This window comes from Hyla sarda, chromosome 4 (genome assembly GCF_029499605.1).
Source record: "Hyla sarda isolate aHylSar1 chromosome 4, aHylSar1.hap1, whole genome shotgun sequence".
In the NCBI taxonomy this organism is placed as follows: Eukaryota; Metazoa; Chordata; class Amphibia; order Anura; family Hylidae; genus Hyla; species Hyla sarda.
The window spans coordinates 261,580,378-261,607,043 of record NC_079192.1 but is presented as its reverse complement, the minus strand read 5'-3'; the positions used below and the strand labels follow the sequence as shown (position 1 = coordinate 261,607,043).

Genomic DNA, 26,666 nt, shown 5'->3' with positions numbered 1-26,666 from the left:
GTCACCTTCACACAGTAGTATTCTGGTCAGTTTTTTGCTTCAGTGTTAGTAAGCCAAAACCAGGAGTGGGATGTGAACAGTAAAATATATATATATATATATATATATATATATATATATATATAATGGAAAGATCTTTTGGCCCACTCCTAGTTTATACAAATCCTGATACAAAATGCTATCATGTAAAAGTGGCTTTAAATGCATTAGACTTCCCTAGTACAATTGAAAAAAGTGCCTATTCAGAATATAGATGAAGCAGACATAAGTCGACAAATGAGAATTAATTAAACAGTGCAGTTTCTGTCGGAGAATGAATGGCGGCATTTGTTTGATGTGACATCTGTTATGGCAGATTTTCATTAGCACCTTTGGGTTTAAAATTCATCTTTTGTTTGATGATTGAGGTGTTAAAACTTGTGTCAGTAAAACTCAATGCTTTCTGTTTTATTATAAAGTTTAACATTTTTAGTTTTAATTAAAAAGTATAAATGCTGATGCTTTAACTCCATATCATATTTTTGTAGAACGAAATAGAAATACTGAAAGCTGAGAATGACAGGTTAAAATCGGAGACAACCACCCCAGGGAAAGCAGTGCAGCCATCCTCTGAATCATCCAGTTGTGCATCATCTTCCTCTTCACGGCAGTCTCTAGGTCTTTCATTAAATAATCTGAATATTACAGAAACCATAGCAACAGGTAAGCACATTGGTTTTATATAGATCTATATAACATTTAGTACTCCGTATGTACATAGTTTAATCTGTTGTTGACCTTGTATTGTAATAATACCTAAAGTTGTCTGTAAATATTAAAGGGGGGGGGCCCACTTTTAGAAAAATACTGCTTTCTTTCTTGCAAAAACAGCACCATTCCTCTCCACAGGTTGTGTCTGGTATCCCAGCTCTGCTCCATTGTTCAAGTGAATGGAACTGATCTGTAGCCCAGCACAAGCCTGACCTGTGGGCAAGGGTGGTGCAATTTTTGCCAGAAAGAAGCAGTTTCTAATCCTGGTCACAGTGATGAACGGCAGGGGCCGTATTAAAATTTGTGATATTTCCCGAATATATGGACAAGTATTCGTTCTATGTTCGCTAAGTTTGCATATTCACTATGTTCATTCCTTTTTTTTCATGCGAAAATTCGTAATGAAATTTGCATAGTACGCATGCGCAATTATATCTTTCACCTAAAAGAAAGGAGGGATCAGTGTCCAGTCTGGAAGTGCCGATATTCGCATAAATTTTATAAAAAAATGAATATTAGTCATTACGTATATATATCACTATATTCTAAATAGTCGCAAAATCGCGAAGTGACGATATTCGCAGCAACAATTTGCATTTCGATTAGCGCTCAGCACTACTGGTGTGGTCACCCCTTTAAAAGCCTATTTTGTGGTGTGAGACAGTGACTGGAATGATGGTTGGAGATTGCAATATTTCCCCAAGGTACCTGCTTTATGTAAACACTAGGTTACAAAAATTCCTTATCCCATCCAGGCAAAGGGGGATGATGTATGGGAAATCCAGAAATAGTTTAATCCCTAGCAGACCATTCCTGAAGAAACTTTGAGTGCCAGGATTTCCATTACCTAGGTTGCCTTAAGAGGTTATGAGGTATTGTACCTGAAAACCTGAGGTGCTGACCTCTCTTGGAACATTGTGGAACCAGTGTGTAAGGTAACACCTTTAAATGGGCACTATCAGATACAAAAACTTTTTGTATGTCGTATATTTTGGCAAAACATGAACCTTTCTAATATCCTTTATAAGAAAATTTTATTTCCTTTTGATAGAAATCATGGCTTATAAAATCATGGCTTTGTCCAAGCTGAAGCACAGGCATGGACAAAGTCTAGTAAGTGAGGGTGGGCTAGCACTCCTCTGTGTCTGATAGGACAGGAGAGAGCACAGAGGAGTCCTATCAGACAGGAGAAAGCACAGAGGAGTGCTATCAGACAGGAGAGAGCACAGAGGAGTACTATCAGACAGGAGAGAGCACAGGCATAGTACTATCAGACAGGAGAGAGCACAAAGGAGTCCTATCAGACAGGAGAGAGCACAGAGAAGTACTATCAGACAGGAGAGTGCACAGAGGAGTGCTTTAAGACAGGAGAGAGCACAGGGGGAGTACTATGAGACAGGAGAGAGCACAGAGGAGTCCTATCAGACAGGAGAGAGCACAGAGGAGAGCTATAAGACAAGAGAAAGCACAGAGGAAAACTATCAGACAGGAGAGATCACAGGGGGAGTACTATAAGACAGGGGAGGGCACAGAGGAGAGCTATCAGACAAGAGAGAGCACAGTGGAGTGCTATCAGACAGGAGAAAGCACAGAGGAGTGCTATCAGACAGGAGAGAGCATCGGGGGAGTACTATAAGACAGGAGAGAGCACCGAGGAGTCCTATCAGACAGGCGAGAGCACAGAGGAGTGCTATCAGACAGGAGAGAGCACAGAGGAGTGCTATCAGACAAGAGAGAGCACAGAGGAGTACTATCAGACAGGATAGAGCACAGAGGAGTCCTATCAGACAGGAGAGAGCACAGTGGAGTGCTATCAGACAGGAGAGAGAGCACAGAGGAGTGCTATCAGACAGGAGAGAGCACAGAGGAGTGCTATCAGGCAGGAGAGAGCACAGAGGAGTCCTATCAGACAGGCGAGAGCACAGAGGAGTGCTATCAGACAGGAGAGAGCACAGAGGAGTGCTATCAGACAAGAGAGAGCACAGAGGAGTGCTATCACACAGGAGAGAGCACAGAGGAGTGCTATCAGACAGGAGAGAGCACAGAGGAGTACAATCAATCAGTCAGGAGAGAGCACAGAGGAGTGCTAGCCCACCCTCACTTACTGGACTTTGTCCATGCCTGTGCTTCAGATTGGAGAGAGCCATGATTTTATAACCATGATTTCTATAAAAAGGAAATTACATTTTCTTATGAAATATATCAGAAAGGTAAATGTTTGCCAAGATGTACAACATTTAAAATGTTTTTGAATATGACAGTGCCCATTTAAAGTTTTGTTTTGTCCGGTGATCAGTAATAGGCCACTTATGTAGTGAGGGCAAACTAAAGTGTTTCAATAGTTCTAGACAAGCAGATTTTTTATTTAATTTTTTTTTTTGTGTGCCAGTGTGAATACAGCTGTATATTTTGTTTTGAGAATAAAGAGCAGGTAAAGCCCTGCATTGAAACTATTTTACTGTCTCAGACTGCTGTTTACATCCACTTGCCCATCTCTACTGAGCTAAACTTCCACAGTGATAAGTTCCACCAAGAAGAAGAAACAACAGCCCTTGCCCCCTTTAACCACCAAATGTAATATAACCCATTCATGAGCATTATCTAAACATATGAAATTTCTTCTTTTTTTTTTTTTTTCTAACAGATATTTTATTGGATGATACTAAAGATGCTCGAGAGAGAACATGCCACAAAGAAGGGAGAAGTGTCAAAATTATCGTATCTATAAATAGAGGATTTGGACGGACCAAGGTAATTGTTTCATTGCTAAAGCAAGAAACAAACTTTTTGCTTTGCAAGAAAGCGTGACTATCTGAATGTGAATTGGTACACATCTTAAAGGCCACACATAAACACTAGCATTCACAATCCAACCGAGTTCAAAGCACAATGGGGAGATTTATCAAAACTTGTGCAGAGGAAAAGCTGACCAGTTGCCCATAACAACCAATCAGATCGATTCTTTCATTTTTATAAAGGCCTCTGAAAAATTAAAGAAGCAATCTGATTGGTTGCTATGGACAACTGCACCACTTTTCCTCTGCACAAGTTTTGATAAATCTCCCCCAATGTCTTGCCTCACAGAGACCCCAAATGCTCTATCAAACTTGCAAATTTCCTATATGACATGTTAATATTATCAAGTAATATAAATAATAATGTGGTCACTGTTAGAAAGGTAAATATGGTATATCACATAATATCATCTAAATGCTAATGTTCTGACAATGCTCCCTTGCTTATATCAGATGAAATGGTCTACAATTATAAAGGTTTCTTGTTTTTTTTTATCATTTCAGGCATGCTCACATTTTTCCCAAATGATTTATCATAGATTTTAACTGTTATTTGTTTGAATTTGCACCCACAGTAGCTAGACAATTCTGCTCAGAAACAAAACAAAAAAAATTTGTGGCCTTGGTATTTTCTGGATTTCCAATGCAAGTTTTACAAACACAGACAAGAGCCCACCCAATCTAAAAGAACACACCCTTAAAAAGCACCAACCCCATAAACTAACACGTGGAGTGCACACATAACAACACCAGCAGTTAACCAGCCTCCACTATAATGTAACATGTACAATACAGACCAAAAGTTTGGACACACCTTCTCATTCAGAGTTTTCTTTATTTTCATGACTATGAAAATTGTAGATTCACACTGAAGGCATCAAAACTATGAATTAACACATGTGGAATTATATACATAACAACAAAGTGTGAAACAACTGAAAATATGTCATATTCTAGGTTCTTCAAAGTAGCCACCTTTTGCTTTGATTACTGGTTTGCCCACTCTTGGCATTCTCTTGATGAGATGAGGCACCTGAAATGGTTTTCACCTCCCAGGTGTGCTGGTGTGGAGGAGGAGGTGTGATGGTGTTGGGGTGCTTTGCTGGTGACACTGATTTATTCAAAATTGAAGGCATATTGAACCAGCATGGCTACCACAGCATCTTGCAGCGGCATGCTATTCCATCCGGTTTGCGTTTAGTTGGACCATCATTTATTTTTCAACAGGACAATGACTCCAAACACACCTACAGGCTGTGTAAGGGCTATTTGACCAAGAAGGAGAGTGATGGGGTGCTGTGCCAGAGGACCTGGCCTCCACAGTCACCAGACCTGAACTCAATCGAGATGGTTTGGGGTGAGCTGGACCGCAGAGTGAAGTCAAAAAGGCCAACAAGTGCTAAGCATCTGTGGGAACTCCTTCAAGACTGTTGGAAGACCATTTCAGGTGACTACCTCTTGAAGCTCATCAAGAGAATGCCAAGAATGTGCAAAGGAGTAATCAAAGCAAAAGGTGGCTAGAACCTGGAATATGACATGTTTTCAGTTGTTTCACACTTTTTTGTTATGTCTATAATTCCACATGTGTTAATTCATAGTTTCAATGCCTTCAGTGTGAATCTACAATTTTCATATGCATATACAGTCATGGCCGTAAGTATTTCTCACAGAAAAGGATTAGAGTAACACCTGTTTTGCTATACACATGCTTATTCCTTTTGTGTGTATTGGAACTAAACCAAAAAATGGAGGAAAAAAGCTAATTGGACATAATGTCACACCAAACTCCAAAAACGGGCTGGACAAAATTATTGGCACCCTTTCAAAATTGTGAAAAAATAAGATTGTTTCAAGCATGTGATGCTCCTTTTAGCTCCCCTGGGGCAAGTAACAGGTGTAGGCAATATAAAAATTGTACCTGAAAGCAGATAAAAAGGAGATAAGCTCACTTAGTCTTTGCATTGTGTGTCTGTGTATGCCACACTAAGCATGGACAACTGAAAGAGGAGAAGAGAACTGTCTGAGGACTTGAGAACAAAAATTGTGGAATAATATCAACAATCTCAAGGTTACAAGTCCATCTCCAGAGATCTAGATTTGACTTTGTCCACAGTGTGCAACATTATCAAGAAGTTTGCAACCCATGGCACTGTAGCTAATTTACCTGGATGTGGACAGAAGCGAAAAATTTATGAAAGGTGTCAACACAGGATAGTCCGGATGGGGGATAAGCAGCCCCAAACAATTTCCAAAGATATTCAAGCTGTCCTGCAGGCTCAGGGAGCATCAGTGTCAGCACAAATTATCAGTAAACATGTAATTGAAATGAAATGCTAGTTCAGGAAACCCAGGAAGACCCCGCTGACACAGAGACATAAAAAAGCAAGACTACATTTTGCCAAAATGAACTTGAGTAAGCCAAAAATCCTTCTGGGAAAACATCTAGTGGTCAGATGAGACCAAGATAGAGCTTTTTGGTAAAGCACATCATTCTACTGTTTACCGGAAATGGAATGAGGCCTACAAAGAAAAGAACACAGTACCTACAGTGAAATATGGTGGAGGTTCAATGATGTTTTGGGGTTGTTTTGCTGCCTCTGGCACTGGGTGCCTTAAATGTGTGCAAGGCATCGTGAAATCTGAAGATTACCAACAGATTTTTGGTCACACTGTACAGCCCAGTGTCAGAAAGCTGGGTTTGCGTCCGAGATCTTGGGTCTTCCAGCAGGACAATGACCCCAAACATACGTCAAAAAGCACCCAGAAATGGATGGCAACAAAGTGCTGGAGAGTTCTGAAGTGGCCAGCAATGAGTCCAGATATAAATGCCATTGAACACATGTGAAGAGATCTTAAAATTGTTGTTGGGAAAAGGCGCCCTTCCAATAAGAGAGATCTGGAGCAGTTTGCAAAGGAAGAGTTGTCCAACATTCTTCCTGAGAGGTGTAAGAAGCTTATTGATGGTTATAGGGAGCAACTGATTTCAGTTATTTTTTCCAAAGGGTGTGCAACCAAATATTAAGTTAAGGGTGCCAACAATTTTGTCCAGCCCATTTTTGGAGTTTGGTGTGACATTACGTCCAATTTGCTTTTTTGCCTCCTTTTTTTGGTTTAGTCCCAATACACACAAAGGGAATAAGCATGTGTATAGCAAAACATGTGTTACTGCAATCCTTTTCTGTGAGAGATGACTGTTGTGGATAAGCACACTCCACCACAACCTCAACACTTGTTTCGATCCTTCGTCTGGAGGGGGTGGGCACATGCTGCCAGCTTAAATAGCTCCTTCTGAACTGGTGCTGCATGTCACCTGCCCACGCACTGTCAAATTTCCAGGAGACATCACGGAAGTGCATAGGTCACAGCCAGTGGCGTGTTTCCTACTATCTGACGTCCCCTGTGATCTCGATGCCGCAGCCGGCATTCTGAATGAACGCTGTGTTTTGCCGACAGTGGCGTGAGGCCGGAAGCTGTGCGGAGATCCTTTGGATAGTGGATAAGATGTCTAGCGGCGGAGTGCCCCCTGAGGGAGAATTGGGATAGAGGGGAGAAGTATTTAAGAATCCTGTAACAAAGGCCTTTTGTGCATATTATTTATTTATTTACTAGCTTAATACCAGGTGTTGCCTGGTTTTTCCTTGATAATCCTTGTTGGGGAGGAAAATAAACAAAGGAGGAAGCTTTTGACTTCATATCCCGTCCATATTGTTGTCATATCCTAATCCCATATCCCAACCTCCTATACCGACCTCCTATCCCATTCTCCTATCTCTACCTCCTATCCCGACCTCCTATCCCGACCTCCTATCCCGCGCTCCTATCCCGCGCTCCTATCCCGTGCTCCTATCCCGCGCTCCTATCCCGCCCTCCTATCCCGCCCTCCTATCCCGTCCTCCTATCCCAAACTCCTATCCCGAACTCCTATTCCGTCCTCCTATCCCGGTCCTCCTATCCCGGTCCTCCTATCCCGGTCCTCCTATCCCGGTCCTCTTATCTCGTCCTCCTATCTCGTCCTCCTATCTCGTCCTCCTATCTCGTCCTCCTATCCCGTCGTCCTATTCCGTCCTCCGTAACATGTGACCAAGTATTATCGAAATGTCTCCAGCCGTTGGAAGTTATGCAGTAACATATATTTCCCATTGACTTGTATTGTACTTTAAACATAAACCCCGCCCCTGGCAAATGGGGGTGAGTAAGGGTTAAATCACCTATGCTATGTTTGTTGTTGACATATAAGTAACGTGTGCCAAGTTTCATGTTAATATCTTTAGCCGTTTGGACGTGATGCTGGAACATACACACATACACACGTTGATTTTTATAAATATAGATTTTTAATCTAAGAGCTGAGAAACGTGCTCTCGAATCACACAAAGGGCCACAAAAAGTGCAAAATGTGTTTACACTAAAAAAAACGTGCACAAAGGATGTGGTCTAATGCAAGCCCTTCTCCAACAGGAGAGACACCCCCCAACAAACCTTACCCTTTTCCTCGGACCAAAAGGTACCTGCGAGGTTCCAGGTTCAATGTCCCTTTTCGCCAAAGCTACTAAGGGACCACAAATGCTCCCGGCATCCCCCTTGGCATTAGCCAAGGTATCTGCCCGCAGAGCCATTAACTGTCGGTACCATGCCCATGCAGGAGTACCCGGGGTTTTTGCAGGGAGGTGCGAAACCTTGTGGCCACACACACCTCCCCTAGACTGCCAGGAGGGACACCCAGAAGAGCTACCGCACCCTGACAAATCCTGTGGACACACAACACGTAAAAAGTGACACAGTGACAAAAAAAAGACCGTTGTGCATTGCTGAATGTATTGCTGCCTAGCCTTTTAGCGTTTAGACAGTAGCGGAACCCAAGCGATCAGACATCTTATCCCCTATCCTTTCGATAGGGGATAAGATGTCTAGCGGCAGAGAATCCCTTTAAAACAACACACTTTAGATCACGGCACACTTGCAAAGTCCCACACTAGCTTTTCCAGTTAGCTTTTAAAACTGATTTATTTTTCAATTGATTCCCCTGGTTACAAAAGACCATCAAGCTCCAAACAGCTGCAAGGTAACTGACAGCAGTCAAGAACCGTATTTCCCAACCAGGATGCCTACAGCTGTTGTAAAAATACAACTCCCAGCATGCCTGGACAGCCTTTCCAGTACTTAGCTGCTGTATTCTCCTGGAAAAGTAGCATACTTTTTTTCCAGCTTGACCACAGTGCTCTGTGCTGCCACCTCTCTGTGTCAGGAACTGTCCAGAGCATAAGCAAATCCCCATAGTGAACCTCTCCTGCTCCAGACAGTTCCTGACAGGGTAAGTGACAGCAGAGAGCACTGTGGTCAGACTGGAAAAAACTACACAACTTCCTTTGGAGCACTATGTATAAAATGCACATGTATCAATATCTTTACATACGTTTTCTTGAGTAAATATGTAAAATTTTGGAGTAGGAATGCCATATTTATGAATCCCCCTGTACCCTCTTTTCGGAACCATGGAACTGTTAAAAAAGGGGTGGGGCTTCAGTGCAGTGCAGTGCAGTTAAGATTTTCCACTACTACATCAAACAAGATCAGTACTTATTTAACCTTTTTGCAGGATACATTTGAAAGATGAAGTGGTAGAAAATGTAACTTTGTTATTGAAGTGATTTGCTTACTTTGCTTACTTCTTGCTATTCACATGTTATGTCTCTGTTTTTATAATTAAACATGGATACTGTAAACCTTTTTTCTAGGATGCAAAAAGTCATCAGTATTTAATAGGATCTATCGGTGTCAGTGGGAAGACCAAATGGGATGTACTAGATGCAGTTATAAGACGTCTCTTTAAGGTAAACTTAGATTTTGTAATATGTGACTTGTGTAAGATTTTATATGACACACCTTTCAAATGGCACATTAGGGAAGATCTACTGAGCAAAATGTGCAGTATTCTGGCTCCAATATCGTAAAAAAAACTGGAACACATGACCTGAACTAAATAATAGTGGTATTAACGTAAGTCCAATAATATCTTATTGTGGCTCAGTGGACTCATAACATGCAAAGTATATTAATGACCTACAACTTTGTGGTATACTACGGTATTAGAGTAAATTAAAAGGGTAGTCTTTTGGGGATATCTTTTTTTATTTATTTTTTTATTCCGAGGCTGCCAGCATAAAAAAAAAATAAAAAAAAATCCCTTACCTCCTGTCCTCCCCTGGTATCCCTGCCTCTTCCACTGCTGCAGTCCTCTTCCTGGTTCCGGGAGTTCAATGCATCAGACTGCAGCTCAGTTAATGGGGTATTACGGGCAAAACATCTTATCCCCTATCGAAAGGATAGGGGATAAGATGCCTGATCGCGGGGGGTCCCAGCGGCAGATCTGCCTGCATTCTATGTGTAGCTGTGTCTGCAGTTTTGGAAACCGCCGGGCTTCTGAGATGGGGACTACTGCGGGCTGCTGCAGGGATATCGCGGGGGGTCCCAGCGGCGCCCCCCCCCCCCCCGCGATCAGACATGTTATCCCCTACCCTTTCGATAGGTGATAAGATGTTTTTGCCTGTAATACCCCTTTAATCTATGGCTTCAGTGGTGTCCCTAACTTGATCAATGATAGACTCAGCCACACTGTGATGTTTTAGACACCAGCACCAGGAGGACAGGTGCGGTCGCTCAGCCAGTCACTAGCTAAGGCAACTGAGCTGCAGTCTGATATGTCAATCTCTTGTACCATTAAAGAGGATCACTCCACAGGCCGGGAGGTAAGTAGACCTTTAATTTTTTTGCTTGAGTACCCCTTTCAACCAAGGTGTAGCATAAGTGGCTAACATAACCAGAAAGAAGAGACTCATCTATAGATACTACTTGCCACTTTGGTACATTTGGTTTATCTTCTCTGACTCATCTAGTTTGAAGCTGTAAATGTTTAAAACACTATTAAAAATACTGTTAAATAGATGCATTTAAATTAAATACTGTGCAACACAGTTAAAGGGGTATTCTGGTAAAAAAAAAATATATATATATATTTTTTTTCATATCAACAGGCTCCAGAAAGTTAAACAGATTTGTATATTACTTTTATTTAAAAAAAAATCTTAATCCTACCAGTACTTATCAGCTGCTGAAGCTGAGTTGTTCTTTTCTGTCTGACAACAGGGCTCTCTGCTGACACCTCTGTCTGTCTCAGGAACTGTCCAGAGTAGGAGCAAATCCCTAAAGCAAACCTCTCTTGCTCTGGACAGTTCCTGAGATAGACAGAGGTGTCAGCAGAGAGCATCGTTGTCAGACATAAAATAACAACTCAACTTCAGCAGCTGATAAGTACTGGTAGGATTAAAGGAGTACTCCGATTCTTGTTTTTTAAGGGCAAACTAAGCCTTAAACAAAGTTATATAACATTGTAAATTACTTACCTTATCTATATGGCTCTTTTCCTGGTCTTCTCCCGCATTTCTTCTCCGACCGGAAGCTGGCTCCTTTTTCTTCAATCCATGACGCTCGACCGCTGCTTCTTAGGCACCGCCGCCATCTTAGCCCGGTGACTCATCGCTTCCATGAGTCACTGCGGGCTCTGCCGGCCTCCCAGTCCCGAGTCGGCCACTCCCCATCTCAGTAATATATTCATATATTCGCAGAGCTGAGCTGCCATAGGGTCAGCTCTGCAAACGCCTATCTCTGCGCTGCCTTCCAATCAGCGCTTACGTTCTGCGCATGCGCAATCCCTCCCTTTAGGCAGGAGTTGGCCGGATGTCAGGAGCGGGCATGCTGGGAGATGTAGTTTTTAGCAGAAACTTCGGGCGGCCATAAGAGGAGAATGGCTGGGCCATTTAAGATGATTAAGGGGTCGTTGAAAAGGTAAGTTAATGGGCTACATTGTGGCATGTTTTTTTTTTTTGTGGTGCATCGGAGTACTCCTTAAAGATTTTTTAATAGAATTAATTTACAAATCTGTTTAACTTTCTGGAGCCAGTTGAATACCCCTTTAAACAGTGAAAGCTATAGTGTACTTATTTTTTCAATACATATTTTTAACATAAACAAGAGATTTATAAAAACAATAAGTATGCTTTTCAGAATGTGTTGTTCGAGTGAAATATCCTGTAAGATTTAAGGCACAATAAATCACATAAGTGCCACTCAGGACAGTTCATTTTCGAAGCACTTCACCTAAATGAACTGAATATTTAATCCTTCATTATCTTCATGGGTTTATATCACTGTGAGGAAAATAAATAAAATCATATAATTTCTACCTACATTAATGACAGATTTAAGAAGCTTTTGTGTGAAATTTAAATTAAAGTTCCGGAGCAGCCACATTGCACTCAAGAAAGGGATTTATATCAGATTATGACGGGAGGGAGCTGGAGGAAAACAGAGTTTTCCAATGTTCATTGTTGCTTTGAATTCTATAACTCATTGACTTTAAATTCGCTAAATTCTGTTAAGATTCAGTCCCCATATGCTGCTCTGCTACACCACTTCTAATTTCTTTATTTAAAGGATTATTCGGTCATGTGTCTGGGACATCTTGGGACAGGATAAGCCATAGCTCTTCTGCAGTTATCACAACCTAATAGAGCAAATATGGCCTATTGATTCCTGGGTAAGCAAAGCTTACCTTCCCGCACCAACAGTGTTCTTACACAATGATGGTTCAATTTTATGCTCCATAGTAAGAGCAATATTTCTATTTTGCAAATGATGGGTATTCTGTTTTATGGAAGGTTCCACTATACTTTCTGCTTCAATTCATAATCTCTGCTTGCTGTCATTCAGTAGGAACCTTTTTAACATTTGACTCTCTCTTTTTGATGGCTTGGAAAGGATTAGATTTTTCTTTCTTTCAGAAGAGAGATACTTTGCATAAGGTTTCCTCTATACTGAGTTCTCTTCTTTTTTTTTATATATTTTTTTACAGTATTTCATTACAGTCCTAATAAAGAGATATAACATGTTTAAAACAATACAATATTGTTTTTAACTGAAATCTAAATAGGAATTAACATTCAGTTATTGCAATGGCCTCCAATCTGTTTCCTTTAAAGGGGTACTCCGTTGCTAGACACGTTATCCCAACAACATATCTGATCGTGTGGAGGTCCGGCTGTTGAGGACCCATGCAATCTCTGCAGTGGCACTTCAGTCATCCGGTGCACGGAGTGAACTATGCCGCCACACGGTTGTGTACTAGCTGTCACGCCCCCTCCCATAGAAATGAATGGATGGGGCGTAGCATGATGTCACAATCACAGAAGCCCCAGGCTTCCGTGACTGTAACACTGCAGCACCAGCCCGGAGATTGCGGTGATCCCTGTGACCAGAACTCCCGTGATCAGACATATTATCCCCTATCCTTTGGATAGGGGATAACATGTCTAGGGGTGGAGTACCCCATTAAGAGGATGCAAAATTCCAACCCCCAGCATTCCCGGACAGCCTTCGGCTGTCCGGGCATGCTGGGAGTTGGACTTTTGCGACCTCTGGAGAGCCACAGTTTGGAGACCACTGATTTATTACAACAATAAAACTGTCCATGTTGACACACTCCATGTTGTAGGTAGCTACAGTGTTAAATGATATTGCATGTTGTGGCTTTGTTGCAACAACAATAGTTTTACCTACGTAAACCACTCTTTATTGGTTGAAGATATTTTTATATATGACAAATTTAAAATATCACTAGAGTAGACTTAATTTTTTTGTTCAATATTGTATATCAATATCAATAATATCAATATTTAAATTGCTAATAATTGTTTTATTTATTTTTATTGTCTCTTTAGGAGTATGTATACCGCGTGGATCCATGTTCCAATTTAGGCCTAACCTCAGATGCCATCAGTGGTTATAGCATTGGGGATGTAGTTAGATCAAATAACACAGAAGTGCCTGAAATGTTACCTTGTGGTTATCTGGTTGGTGATAATAAAGTCATCACTGTGAACCTAAAGGGTAAATATTCATTTTATTATTAATTTATATTTGGACTATACAGAATGGTTGACATATATTGAACTGTCAATTAAAACATTTACCATTTAGCTTATAACCTAAAAATAAAGCTTCGTAATGTAAGATTTTAATGTAATATGCTTATAAATAATAAGGATGTGCATGGGGGTTTATCCAATTATTATACCTGGATGTATACGTGACAGTAATAGTCTTATAAAATATTTGGGTCATGTGTGAAAGATGAGCAGAGTATTATCATCCATCATTTTGGTGACTTTGTACAGGAATGTTTAATTTGGAGGTGTTTTTAGATCTAGAAAGGCCTCACAAAGACAAACACTTTCCATACTCTCTATTAGGCATAAGGGTATTGAAAAATGGAGGTCCAGAACAGCTCTCATAGAATTGATACAACTTACACATCCAAGGTGGGCTATTTATTTTAATTGGGCTGTTTAGCTAATAAAACTTATCCTATATCCACAGGATAGGAGACAAGTGTCTGATTTCAGGGGGCTGATTGCTGGGACCCCCAGCAATCTCCAGAACTGAGCCTGTCTCTACCCTCTCATAGTTCTGGCCCCCACCTTTTTAGATGTACTAGTCTTGGCAGTGATGACCCATTTAGCCAATCACCAGCTGAGATCAGACACCACTGAAGCCAATGGTTGACTAAGAGATCTGGGGAAGCTGGAGGCTTTATCACAGAAATGGCAAAAAAGGTTTAATGTGGATACCATTAAAGAGGATCCCTCCGCAGGCTGGGAGATTTTTGCCAGACTGAGGGTTCTGGGGAAGCTAAAGGCGTTGGCACAGGCCAGGAGTATTTTAAAGGACTGAGGGATCTGATGAAGCTGAAGGCATTAGCACAGAAATGGCAAGTAAGCTTTAATGTGGGTATATGTAAGGTTATGTACTTGGGCCATATTAGCATAATGTACAATTATGTGGTTAACAGTAAAACATCTGGTAACACGACTTCTAAAAAAAAAAAATAGGGTGTTTTGGTGGGTAGCAAGTTCATCTTTAATGACTAGTGCCAGGCAGTGCTGCCAAAGCTAATAAAATCATGGGATGTATCAAGGGAGGCATAGAGTCCTGTTACAAGAACACAGTTTTGCCTCTGTATAAATCACTAGTCAGACCACATATGGACTATTGTTTTCAGTTTTGGGCACTTGTATATTAGAAGAACGTGGCTGAACTGAAGCTGGTGCAGGAGAGGGCCACCAAGGAAAATAAGTAAATTACAGTACCAAGACAGGTTATCAAGCTTTGGTTTATTTTGCTTAATAAAAATAATATCTTAGGGGTGATCTGATCTCAATGTACAAATATATAAATATTCTAGTCATCAGTTTACACCTTGGTCTATAACCAAGACAAAGAGAGCAATCCTGTCTGAGAAGATTTCACTCACAGACAGGATTGTTTACTGTAAAAGCAGGGAGATTATGGAACTCTCTGCCACATGATGTTGTGATTTCTGAATCAATTAACAAATTCAGGGGGGGGGGGCTGGATGTTTTTTCTTGAAAACTATAACATTACAAGATATGGTTATTAGATTTCTGGAGATAGAGTATTTATCCAGGGATTAATTCTTAATGGCATATTTGGAGATGTGAAGACATTTTTTCCCCAGTATGAAGCAATTGGCATCGTCCTCATGAGGTGTTTTTCTTCCTCTGAATAAGCACATTACATGTATAGGTTGAATTGATGAACTATGGTCATGAACGGGGGGCAGGGAGAAGTGAGCCCTAAGCTGTCCCTAAAAAACACCTTCCCTGCCTACTTGCCCATCTGCCCTAAATGACGGATCGACAACTTGGAGCTGGTTACTTCCTTCAATGGCATCAAAGTCAACAAAATAAATGGAACTGCACAAGTCGGGGACAAGTCCGGAACATAACGGGAATACAATAAACAACTAACAGATATATAAATACAAACAAGGAAGGATATAGCATACTAACAAAAAGGGGTCAAGAAATAAAAAGCACTGTTCACACTGGACACAGAATGAAGGACACACTAGACACCCCACTCCAAACACGGAGGGACATCAATACCAAAGCCAAATAGACTCATAGCCAGTGGGCAGATACTGGCCTAGGAGGAAACAGAAATACTAAATACAAGCACACACAAGTACAGGCACAAGATTCACTCACTTCTAGATAGATGGATTAGCAAAGGCTCAATAATTCTATCCTAGGAGTAGCAGGATCAAAAGGTCAAAACAGAACTGACAAAACGCACAGTGAGAATACAGACTAAGGCAACACAAAGCAAATGCAGGACAAACTTACACAATACTGAAACCCGACAAATGTACTAAAACAAAGCAGGCTAAAATCTATATCTCAAACAGGACAGATAACCATGGTTAAAACTCAAGATATAAGAACAGACAGACATAGCAAAGGTGCATCATAAAACAAGACACGGTCAGAGTAAGATCTAATTACCAGCAGAGAGTTCCAGCAGAGCATTAACTCTTCCCAAACCAGGGAGAATTAGCACAGAAACTGTTTAGACACAAAACAATGTCTGAACAGGACATAAAGCAGAAAAAAGCAAAAAAACTGAAACGGACATTAAAACTATTGTAATTTTTCAACCTTATCCACTATGAGTATGTGAATTAAAACATAAATACACACATGATCATCCTTATATAACTGATATTTGTAGACATGAATGTGTGTTCTATTTAAAGCAAAGAAATAGACTTTAGTTCTGAAATATTTAACTTTAACAGTGTTGTTTGTAAGAAATGCACAGTCAGCGTAATTATACATTTCTGAAGCTGAATCTAAATTGCTTTCAAGATTGTGTATTATAGTACCTTGCAAAATGTTGATTTATGCACATGCAGCATTTTACCTAAAGTGGTAAACATAACATTATTTTGGAGAGTTGGAGATCGCGGTCAACTATCATTTTTCATTCCTAGGTGTTGAAGAAAACAGCTTGGACAGTTTTGTGTTTGATACCCTTATTCCAAAACCAATTACTCAGCGTTACTTTAATTTATTGATGGAACATCGCAGAATTATATTATCTGGACCCAGCGGAACAGGAAAGACACATCTGGCTAACAAACTTGCAGAATATGTTGTAAATAAAAGTGGCAGAAAGAAAATTGAGGAAGCAGTTGCAACCTTTAATGTGGATCACAAATCAAGTAAAGTAAGTAAGCAGAAACACTTTTATGTATCCCTTCAAAAGGCTGCAGAACAAGAAAAGCATATCATTTGGAAACAAACTTTCACAATCAGCATATATATGAATATAGTAGAATATAAAATACGCTATTGAAAACATAATTCTTTATACTAAATGTATTCTCTGCACATGTCAAATGTATATATAAGGTAGAAAAGAAAAGTTAAGAGAATTCAGGGAGGAGAAAAAATGCATTTTACTTTATATGTAACCTATATTATAGCTTTTTTTTATATTGTGTGCGGGAAGGGGGAGGCCATATAGTAAAGCATAAGTCGTCTTGATTGGAAAAAGAATACTATGTTTGGTACAAATATAAGTATCTTTACCGACTGTTGCTCTACTAAGAGTAAAAAACAAAAAAATATATATAAAAAAGAAGAAAACTTCAAATCATTAAAGCTGTACTCCACCTCTAGACATCTTATCCCCTACCTCTCCTGCAGCTCCCCCCCCCCCCCCGAGTCATCAACACTTTGGACCTAAGTTTGCTCCGTGGCTGCTGACAGGGGCTGGCAGTTTGTGATGTCATAGCTCCGCCCCTCGTGAAATCATGCCCCACCCACTCAATGCTAGTCTATGGGAGGGGACGTGTCAACAGTCACACCCCATATACTTGCATTAAGGGGGCGGGACATGATGTCATGAGGGGGCAGAGCCATGATGTCACGAACCGCCGGTCCCTGTATTGCGAGTCATTAACCACGGAGCAAACCTAGCTCCAGAGAGCTGATGACTCGAGGGGCTGCAGGAGAGAACGCAGGGGTTCACAGCAGTGGGACCCCTGCGATCAGACATCTTATCCCCTATCCTTGGATAAGGGATAAGATGTCTAGGGGTGGAGTACCCCTTTAATACGGTAGCTACATACACTACTGCATTTAGATGAAAAATGCAACAGTCTTGCTATTTCATCTAGGTACAAGGATGATTTAATTACGCTCGTATGCCAACTTTCTGATAAGTCAGAAATGTTTGTGCAAACGGGGACTTGAGAAAATATTTGTGACTTTTCCCTTTTCCGCACTGCTTACTCCACTTTTAAAAAAGTGTGCAGGTCTAACTTGGATGGGGAGTGTCCTCTGCAGCTAAGCAGATTTAAAGGGGTACTCCGGTGGGAAACTTTTTTTTTTTTTTATCAACTGGTGCCAGAAAGTTAAACAGATTTGTAAATTAACAATTCCAAATGCAGAGAAAAACATAGCTCCGGCACAGCTCAGTGCAAGCATCCCATTCACACTGCAGTATCGCTCACCGCTAGGAAAGCACAGTCTAATGGTCTTGATACAAAGTATCCGATGAGTGTGAACTGTGTCAAATGCTATTGGCGCTGCACGTGATGGAGTAAATATCACATCTTCTCCAAAGAACAAAGAAACGGAGCACTCACCTCCAATTTGCGAACACAGATGCAACTTTTATTTGGACTCACAGATTACAGGACACATCAGGACATCAGCGGGAGGGCAGGTAGATGGAAGACACAAGCGGGGGGTATTCTCACATCACAGCGGGCCACAGCACTGTATCTCGCCTTGACAAGGGGCCTGACGAAGCGCTAAGGCGCGATACAGTGCTATCGCCCGCTGTGATGTGAGAATACCCCACACTTGTGTCTTCCATCTACCTGCCCTCCCGCTGATGTCCTGATGTGTCCTGTAATCAGTGAGTCCAAATAAAAGTTGCATCTGTGTCTGCAAATTGGAGGTGAGTGCTCCGTTTCTTTGTTCTTTGGAGAAGATGAGATTTGTAAATTACTTCTATTAAAAAAATCTTAATTTTTCCAGTACTTATTAGCTGCTGAATACTACAGAGGAAATTCTTTTCTTTTTGGAACACAGAGCTCTCTGCTGACATCACGAGCTCAGTGCTTTCTGCTGACACCTCTGTCCATTTTAAGAACATCCAGAGTAGGAGAAAATCCCCATAAAAAACATATGCTGCTCTGGACAGTTCCTTAAATGAACAGATATGTCAGCAGAGAGCACTGTGGTCAAGATTAGAGATGAGCGAATCGAAGTTGACGAACCCAAATTCGTTACGAATTTCATGAAAAGTTTGATTTGCAAAGAATGCGAATATCGCCGCGATTCGATCGTGCGAATCGCTTCATTAAACTCCATTTTACAGCGTTCCAGGCTATTGGAGACCTAAGATGGCGGATCCACATGTGAGTACATGGGGCAGGGGATTATGAGAGGGCGGGAAACAGCTGCGGGAATGAAGGTAGGCAGGCTGATCCTGAATCACATGTGAGATGCAGCCTATCAGTGTTCACTGACCCCTGTGATGTCACAGCCCCTATATAATCAGCGGCCATCTTGCCTCTCTTCATTTCATCTATGCACTCAGATGGAGAGGACGGGACTGTGTGTGTGTGTGAATAGCTCATACCACAGCGTTACACTGCAACTGCTAGTCACATCAGCATTAAGTAAAGGCAGGAGTGCAGAGTGCTGTGCTGTTACACTGAGAAGGATCATTGATTGCTAAACCTCCTATTCAAGTTATTGAGCATTGCAGCAGAGAGGGGCAGATAGCCTCATACAGATCTCTAAGCTGCTTGAACTTTCTGAAGCATCTTATATCTTATCTCCTGATTTTTCAGCCCAATTGAGTTTATTTATTTTTTTCTCCACAAATCTTCTGCTGCTCAGAATTGTGTGACAGAGTGCAATTTAGGGTTTAATCCCTGGATTTTTTTTTTTGTGGTGCTGCTGCTGTTTTTTTTGGGTCCTGCTGCTGTTTAGAAATACGTGATTTTTCAGTGGACTGTAGTGCATTTGTACCATTTTGTACCTGTTAATCTGTCAAGGGGCTACATACTGTGCAAGTCCAAACAATAGTATTCACCGGCTGTTTTTTTTATTTATTTTTTTATTGTTTTTTCTGCGTATAGTTACGCATATATAACTGCCCTCATCAGTGCATACCACATAGGTACATCCAAGTATTGTACCATTTAGTACATGTTCAGCTGTCAAAGTGCTCCATACTGTCAAAGTCCAAACAACAGTATCCACTGGCTGGTGTTTTTTCAAAAATACAGAGTTTTTTTCTGCGTATAGTTACGCATATTACTGCCCTCAACAGTGCATACCGCATAGGTACATCCAAGTATTGTACCATTTACTACCTGTTAAGCTGTCAAGGCGCTCCATACCGTCAAAGTCCAAACAATAGCATTCACCGGCTGGTGTTTTACAAAAATACAGATTTTTTTCTGCGTATAGTTAGGCATATTACTGCCCTCATCAGTGCATACCGCATAGGCACATACAAGTATTGTACCATTTACTACCTGTTAATCTGTCAAGGTGCTCCATACCGTCAAAGTCCAAACAATAGTATCCACCGGCTGGTGTTTTACAAAAATACAGAGTTTTTTCTGTGTATAGTTACGCATATTACTGCCCTCATCAGTGCATACCGCATAGGTAAATCCAAGTATTGTACCATCTAGTACCTGTTAATCTGTCAAGGGCCTACATACTGTGAAAGGACAGCCGTAAGTAATCACCTGCTGCTGTTCTAGACAAATACTGTTTAAAGAGTAGTGTAGCGTATTGTAATACCCTCATAAACGCACTAAGTATGTCAGGCAGAGAAGTGCCAGGACGTGCACAGAGGAGTGGCAGAGGCCTAAATACTTCAGGCAGAGTTGGCAGCAGACTTGGGGCGAGTGGCAGCAGGAGTCGCAGCGAGAGGCCTAAGCTCCCGTTATCAGCCAGCGGTCGTGTCTCCACCAGCAACCCATCTGCCGTCATGGATTGGTTAACATGCTCATCCACATCATCACAAGTGACATCTGACACCCCCAGTCAACAGTCGGTGGGTTCCTCAGACACAACCCTCAGTTGACATGGCCTAGGAGCAGTACCTGTCCTCCCATTGCCTTTGCCATATGCTGATCCCTCTTCTAGAGAAGTATCTTATGCTGTGGGTTCAGCTCCACTATTTACTGAGGACGATCTAATAGAGGACAGTCAGCAGCTACTGGACAGCCAAGAAGGGGAGGAGACATGCGCCGCTTGCTCCGCTAGGCGGCCAAGTAGTGATGCGGAGAGTGACGTGGGAGGCGGTGTTGCAAGTGTTCAGGGTCCTGAAGCAGACACTGTTGGGGAACCTGAGGAGGACATCAGTGACGTGCACACAACTGTTGATGATGATGAAGCCAATCGCAATTGGGAGCCGGGTGCAGAAGGGGCTTCATCATCATCAGGAGAAGAGAGTTGCAGGTTGCCCTTGAGGCAGCAAGGCGGTAGCAGGGTTGGCAGTCAGCGTGGTGGCAGTAGTGGAAATTCAGGGGCCAAACGTGCCTGGGGGAGACCACCTGCTTTGCGGCAGCCTACCTTTCCGGGAGGTAGTGGAACAGGGGTTCCTGGAGACGCCGCCAGTAGCTGTCAATTAATGCGGACTGCGGGTGTGAAAATCAGCTACTCGGCGGTGTGGAAGTTTTTCATAAGGCATCCGGAGGAGGTTCACGTAGCCACATGCAAGATCTGTCGGCAGAAGGTGAAGCGTGGCCAGGGTCCCAATGTCGGCACCACGGCCCTGCATCAACACATGCTTCGCCACCATAAAGTGGCCTGGGATAACCGTAGCTCCGATGTAGTGGTCCAGCCTGCTGCATCACCCAGTGGCCATCCGCTCCCTCCTTCATCCAGCCAAGGCTCCACCACCTCAGCCGAAGGGAGCTGTGTGTCAAACCCTCCTTCTGTCGCTCTTGCTTCTCCCACTTTTAGTCAGCCATTCGGCCAACAATCCATCGGTGAAGCAATGTCCAAGAGACAACAGTGTGCGCCCACTCATCCAACGGCGCAAAAGTTGAATGTGCTCCTGTCCAAGTTGCTGGTGTTGCAGTCCCTCCCTTTTCAAGTGGTGGACTCTGCACCTTTCAGAGAATTGATGGCTTGTGCCGAGCCCAGATGGAGAGTCCCAAGCCCTCATTTCTTTGCGAAGAAGGCAGTACCAGCCCTGCATAAGTTTGTACAAGAGAAGGTGGGCCAGTCCTTGAGCCTGTCGGTGTGTTCAAAAGTGCATGGCAGCGCTGACGTGTGGAGCTGTAACTAAGGGCAGGGACAATACTTGTCTTTTACCGCCCACTGGGTAAATGTGGTTCCTGCACAGCCACAACAGCAACTTGGACAGGTCACACCGCTTCCTCCTCCACGCTCTCGATCCCAGGCAGTTGGTCCTGTTACAGCGTGCGACGCCACCTCCTCATCCTCCACCGTGTCCTCGGCCTCCACTGCACGTCCAAATCTCGGTGGCCCTTCATCGTACCATGTGTGTAGTGCACGGTGGTGTCAAGCTGTTCTTCACATGGTTTGCCTTGGCGAACGGAGTCACACAGGGGAGGAACTGCTAAAGTTTATTCGTAAAGAAATCCAAGTATGGCTTACTCCACGAAATCTGGTAATGGGAACCATGGTGACCGACAATGGGAAGAACATTGTGTCCGTGCTGCGACAAGGAAGTCTGCGACAAGGAAGTCTTCATCCCATTTGCAAAACATCCTGAAAATGGCAAGGAAATTGTGCATGCACTTCAGCCACCCGTACACCGCCAAGCACACCTTCCTTGAGCTGCAGCGTCAAAACGGTATCTCACAACATAGTCTTATTTGTGATGTTGCCACACGTTGGAATTCCACCCTCCATATGTTGGACAGACTATACGAACAAAGAAAAGCCATCACCGATTTCTTGATGATCCAAGCAGATAGGAGTACTCCCCTGTGTAACTTCAATGTGAACCAGTGGCAGCTCATACGCGACACCTGCCGTTTGCTGAGGCCCTTTGAGGAAGCCACATTATTTGTGAGTCGCCTGGATTACGCCATGAACAACGTAATTCCACGCCTACATTTCCTACAACAAATGATTGAAACCATGGCTGGTCATGGCAATGGAGACATTGCGCCTACATCTCAAGGCTACATGAGCCCTGTGGGGGCTGAACTGGAGGAGGAGGATGATGAGGGGCAGAGCGGAGCACAGTTTAGGTTGGATGAGATGGCAGGTGTTTCTAGTCTTTGGACAGGAGAGGAGGAGCAGGAGCAGCCAGAGGAGCTGGAGGGTTATGTGGAAGTTGAGACAGAGGACCCAGACACACCGTGGCAGTATGCAGTGGAGATGGAGGCAGGTAGTCCCTCCGAGTCACTGGCGCAAATGGCACTATGCATGCTCAGTTGCTTGTGTAGTGACCAGCAAATTGTCAAAATTCGTCAGCAGGATGACTTCTGGATCTCCACCTTATTAGATCCTCGCTACCGTCCCAAAATGGGGGCCTTAAGGGGGGGCAAACTGACTTACTACAGAGAGATTCTATGTAGTCAGTTGGCTGATGCCTATCGGCCACATGGTCCATCCACTCGCAGGTCTGACTCGGGGGGGGGGGGCCCTCTGCGCTCACCTTCCACTGCCATGGCTGCTGGGGAGGGGAGGGGTGGGAGGAGCAATACCAGCTCAATCCGCAGCAGCCTGAGTCTACGGTCGCTGATGAGTAGCTTTCTTCACCCGCATAGTGAAGCAACTCATCAGCAGCAGGTAGACATGGAGCAGGACCTGAACCAGCAGGTGGTGGCATACCTTGACATGGCCATGCCAACAACCATTGAAGATCCGCTGGACTTCTGGGCAGCCAAACTTGATTTATGGCCACAACTAACAGAGTTTGCCCTGGAAAAGCTGTCCTGCCCGGCCAGTAGTGTGCCATCAGAGCGTGTGTTTAGTGCGGCCGGGGCCATAGTCACCCCAAAGCGAACTCGTCTGTCCACTAAAAATGTGGAGAGACTGACGTTTGTCAAGATGAATCAGGGATGGATCAGCCAGGATTTCCAGCCACCAATGCCAAATGCCTCATAGTAGATTGACCATGCTGCTACACCAACATTTCCCAATTATGGTTGGTTAGGAAACCCTCTTGGGTTATCAATTAGGGTTATGAAACCCTCTTTGGTACTGCCATTGCCTGCTCCTGGCTCATCCTGTGTCTTTCAGGAACTACTTGCCTCACTGATGCTTCTGGCCTTGGGCCTTTAATTTATGCTTAATGCAAATGTCAACATTGATCTTTAAATGTAAGGGTTATGAAACCCTCTTGGGTACTGTGAATGCCTGCTCCATACTCATTCTGTGTCTTTCAGGAACTACTTGCCTCCCTGCCCTCAGGCCTTGGGCCTTCAATTTTTGGATGTTTAGCAGTAGCTAAATACATGCTTAAAGGAGAAGTCCCATGTAGAAAAAGTATTGTGTTTTAAATGCAGAAGCAAAAGTTATATCACTTTGTAAATCACTGACTTTACCCATCTTGTAAGTAAAACCTGTTTTTCTAGCTTCTTTGTTCAGAGAGGAAATTCAGCAGCTCCCTGTTCTGATGACTTGCGACCCCCCATTGAGCTGCATTATGCTGGGGGCCATGATGTCACAATTTCCCATAGTTCTGCAGCTTAGCCAGCTCTGTGCACGGCAAGGGAACCTCCCATGTGCAGCTTCAGCCAATCATAGAAGCCCCAGTTAGCTGAGCACTTGTCTTCATCTCCTCGGCAGGGAAGCATCTGACAGCCAGCTCAGTGTTTATAAGAGCAAGAACGATGTCCCAATGTCCCAATGTCCCGAGAAGAAGCAGAGGGGGAGGGGGAGATCCCTGCTTTCCCCTGCACTGATCACAATCTGACAGCAGGTCAGTCTGAAAGAACAATGTCCTGAGAATAGAATCAGGGGGAGGGGAAACACTGAGCCTGCTGTTAGGAAAGTGATCAGTGTCTAGGTCAGTGTAGCCCAACCAGGGTGCCTTCAGCTGTTGCAAAACTAAAACTCCCAGGCATGCTGGGAGTTGTAGTTTCACAACAGCTGGAGGCACCCTGGTTAGGAAGCACTGGTCTAGGCTGGGCTACTTCTATGATGAACTGAAAGGCATTATGGGAGACAGGAAGTCAGGGACCTCCATGGACCAGGAAGTACAGATCTTTCAGAGGGGATTGCAGGAGAAGGGAGAGGGTGAGATACATGAAGAGCAGATTGTCAGAATGGTGAGATGATGCACTTTCACATGATAGAAAAAAAATTTGTGACTTGGTCCATGATACTTCTTCTTTAATGCTAATTTTTACATTCATCTTTAAATGTAAGGGGATGGTTATGAAACCCTCTTGGGTACTGCTCCTGACTGCTCCTGACTCATTCTGTGCCTTTCAGGAAATTATTGCCTCCCTGATGCTTCTGTCCTTGGGCCTTTAATTTTTGGATGTTTAGCAGTAGCTAATACATGCTTAATGCAAATTTCAACTATGATCTTTAAATTCTCGGCGCTCTGCTAGGGCCTTCTCCTACCCCACCGGGGCCGATCCGAGGACCTCACTAAACCATCCAATCGGTAGTAGAGACATGCGGGGTGTACACAGGGCAGGGACTTAATGAACCCGAGCTTTTGACCCGCGCTTAGTTGTGATTCTTCTCTCCTGGCAAATAATTGCAATCCCTGATCCCTATCGCGAACGGGGTTCAGCGGGTTACCCGCACCTGTCGGTGAAAGATAGACACACGCTGGTCCGTTCAGTGTAGCACGCGTGCAGCCCCGGACATCTGAGGGCATAACACTCCTGTTATTTGCTCGATTTCCCGAGTGATCGTGCAATGTAAGGGGTTATTAAAGCCTCCTGGGTATTGCTGATGCCTACTCCTGACTGCTCCTGTGTCTTTCAGGAACTATTTGACTTCATGATGCTTCTGGGCTTGGGCCTTTAATTTTAGGATTTTTGAAATACATACATACATGCTTAATTTAAATTTCAACATTTATGGTGCAATGTATGGGGTTATTAAACACTCTTGGGTAGTGTTTTTTTCAAATTTTCTGATAATTATCACAGTAATAAACTTGAATTTTCCACAATAATAACCATTACACCATTGAACAATTGTTGTGTGTGATTTTTTAAGTAACATTTTCAAAAAAAAAAATACGCAGAGGGATGAACTCTGCTTCTTTATTTCATAAAAAAATATTTTATGGAAGAATGTCTTTTGGTGGTCCACCGTCCTGGATTATAGAGTCTTCTGGACTCTTGGATATGCGCTTGTTCTTAAACAAAGGTACAAAAACCAAAAATGGCCGGTCATGGCTATGGAGACGTTGCGCCTACATCTTACGGCCACATGAGCCCTGTGGGTGCTTGTGAGATTAGGTCCTTTGTACCCACACGGCGGGGTCTGGGACACAAATTTTGATTTAAATTTCAAATTAAAAAAAATCACACATTTCAATGGTGTCCTCATGCTGCAGCCAACTCCAGGCTGCGTCATTCTGGTAATATATAGAGAGCACTCGCTGTCCTAAATTTTCGTTAACATTTTTCGTCAAAAATGTTTGTCTTTTTTATTAGGGATTGTGAAGCTTTGGTGCGTACTCGTGCATCAGTCAACTCCAGCCTGTGTCATTCAGGCAATATATGGTTTACTGATGGCACTGCTGGGCCTGGGTCTGGGAATTTCAAATTTTCTCATAGGTAGCACCCGCTATCCGAAAGTCTTCTTCATAAATTTCTACAATTGTTGTATTTTTTTGGAGGGATTGTGTACTCATGCATCAGCCAACTCCAGGCTGTGTCATTCAGGCAATATATAGGTAGCACCCGCTGTCCTAAATACTCTTAAAATTATTTTAAAAATGTTTGTTTTTTCTTTGGGATTCTGAAGCCCTGGTGTGTACTCAATGCTACTTCCTGCTACACTCTGTCAGCCCATTGGTCCTGCGACAGTATGCTACTCCGCCTCCACATCCCCCACTGTGTCTTAAGCCTCCACTGCCCGGACAAGTCTCAGTGGCCCTTCAGCATACCATGTGTGCAGGTCACGGCGGTGTCACGTTGTTCTTCACATGGTTTGCCTTGGCGAGAAGTCTTGGAAACAATGGCCGGTCAGGGCAATGGAGACATTG

The 26,666-nt window shown here is 43.0% G+C and overlaps 1 protein-coding gene across 7 annotated transcripts in view; it reads left to right on the top strand.

Moving 5' to 3' along the window:
- Positions 1 to 26,666, top strand: part of NAV3 (neuron navigator 3) — a 642,886-nt gene that overhangs the window by 586,692 nt on the left and 29,528 nt on the right. For all 7 annotated transcript variants that reach the window (XM_056574065.1, XM_056574060.1, XM_056574058.1 and 4 more), the window contains 5 exons: positions 528 to 702; positions 3,395 to 3,501; positions 9,281 to 9,376; positions 13,319 to 13,487; positions 16,453 to 16,688. In XM_056574065.1, coding sequence (XP_056430040.1) covers positions 528 to 702; positions 3,395 to 3,501; positions 9,281 to 9,376; positions 13,319 to 13,487; positions 16,453 to 16,688 — 783 coding nt within the window. The remainder of the gene's footprint in view (positions 1 to 527; positions 703 to 3,394; positions 3,502 to 9,280; positions 9,377 to 13,318; positions 13,488 to 16,452; positions 16,689 to 26,666) is intronic.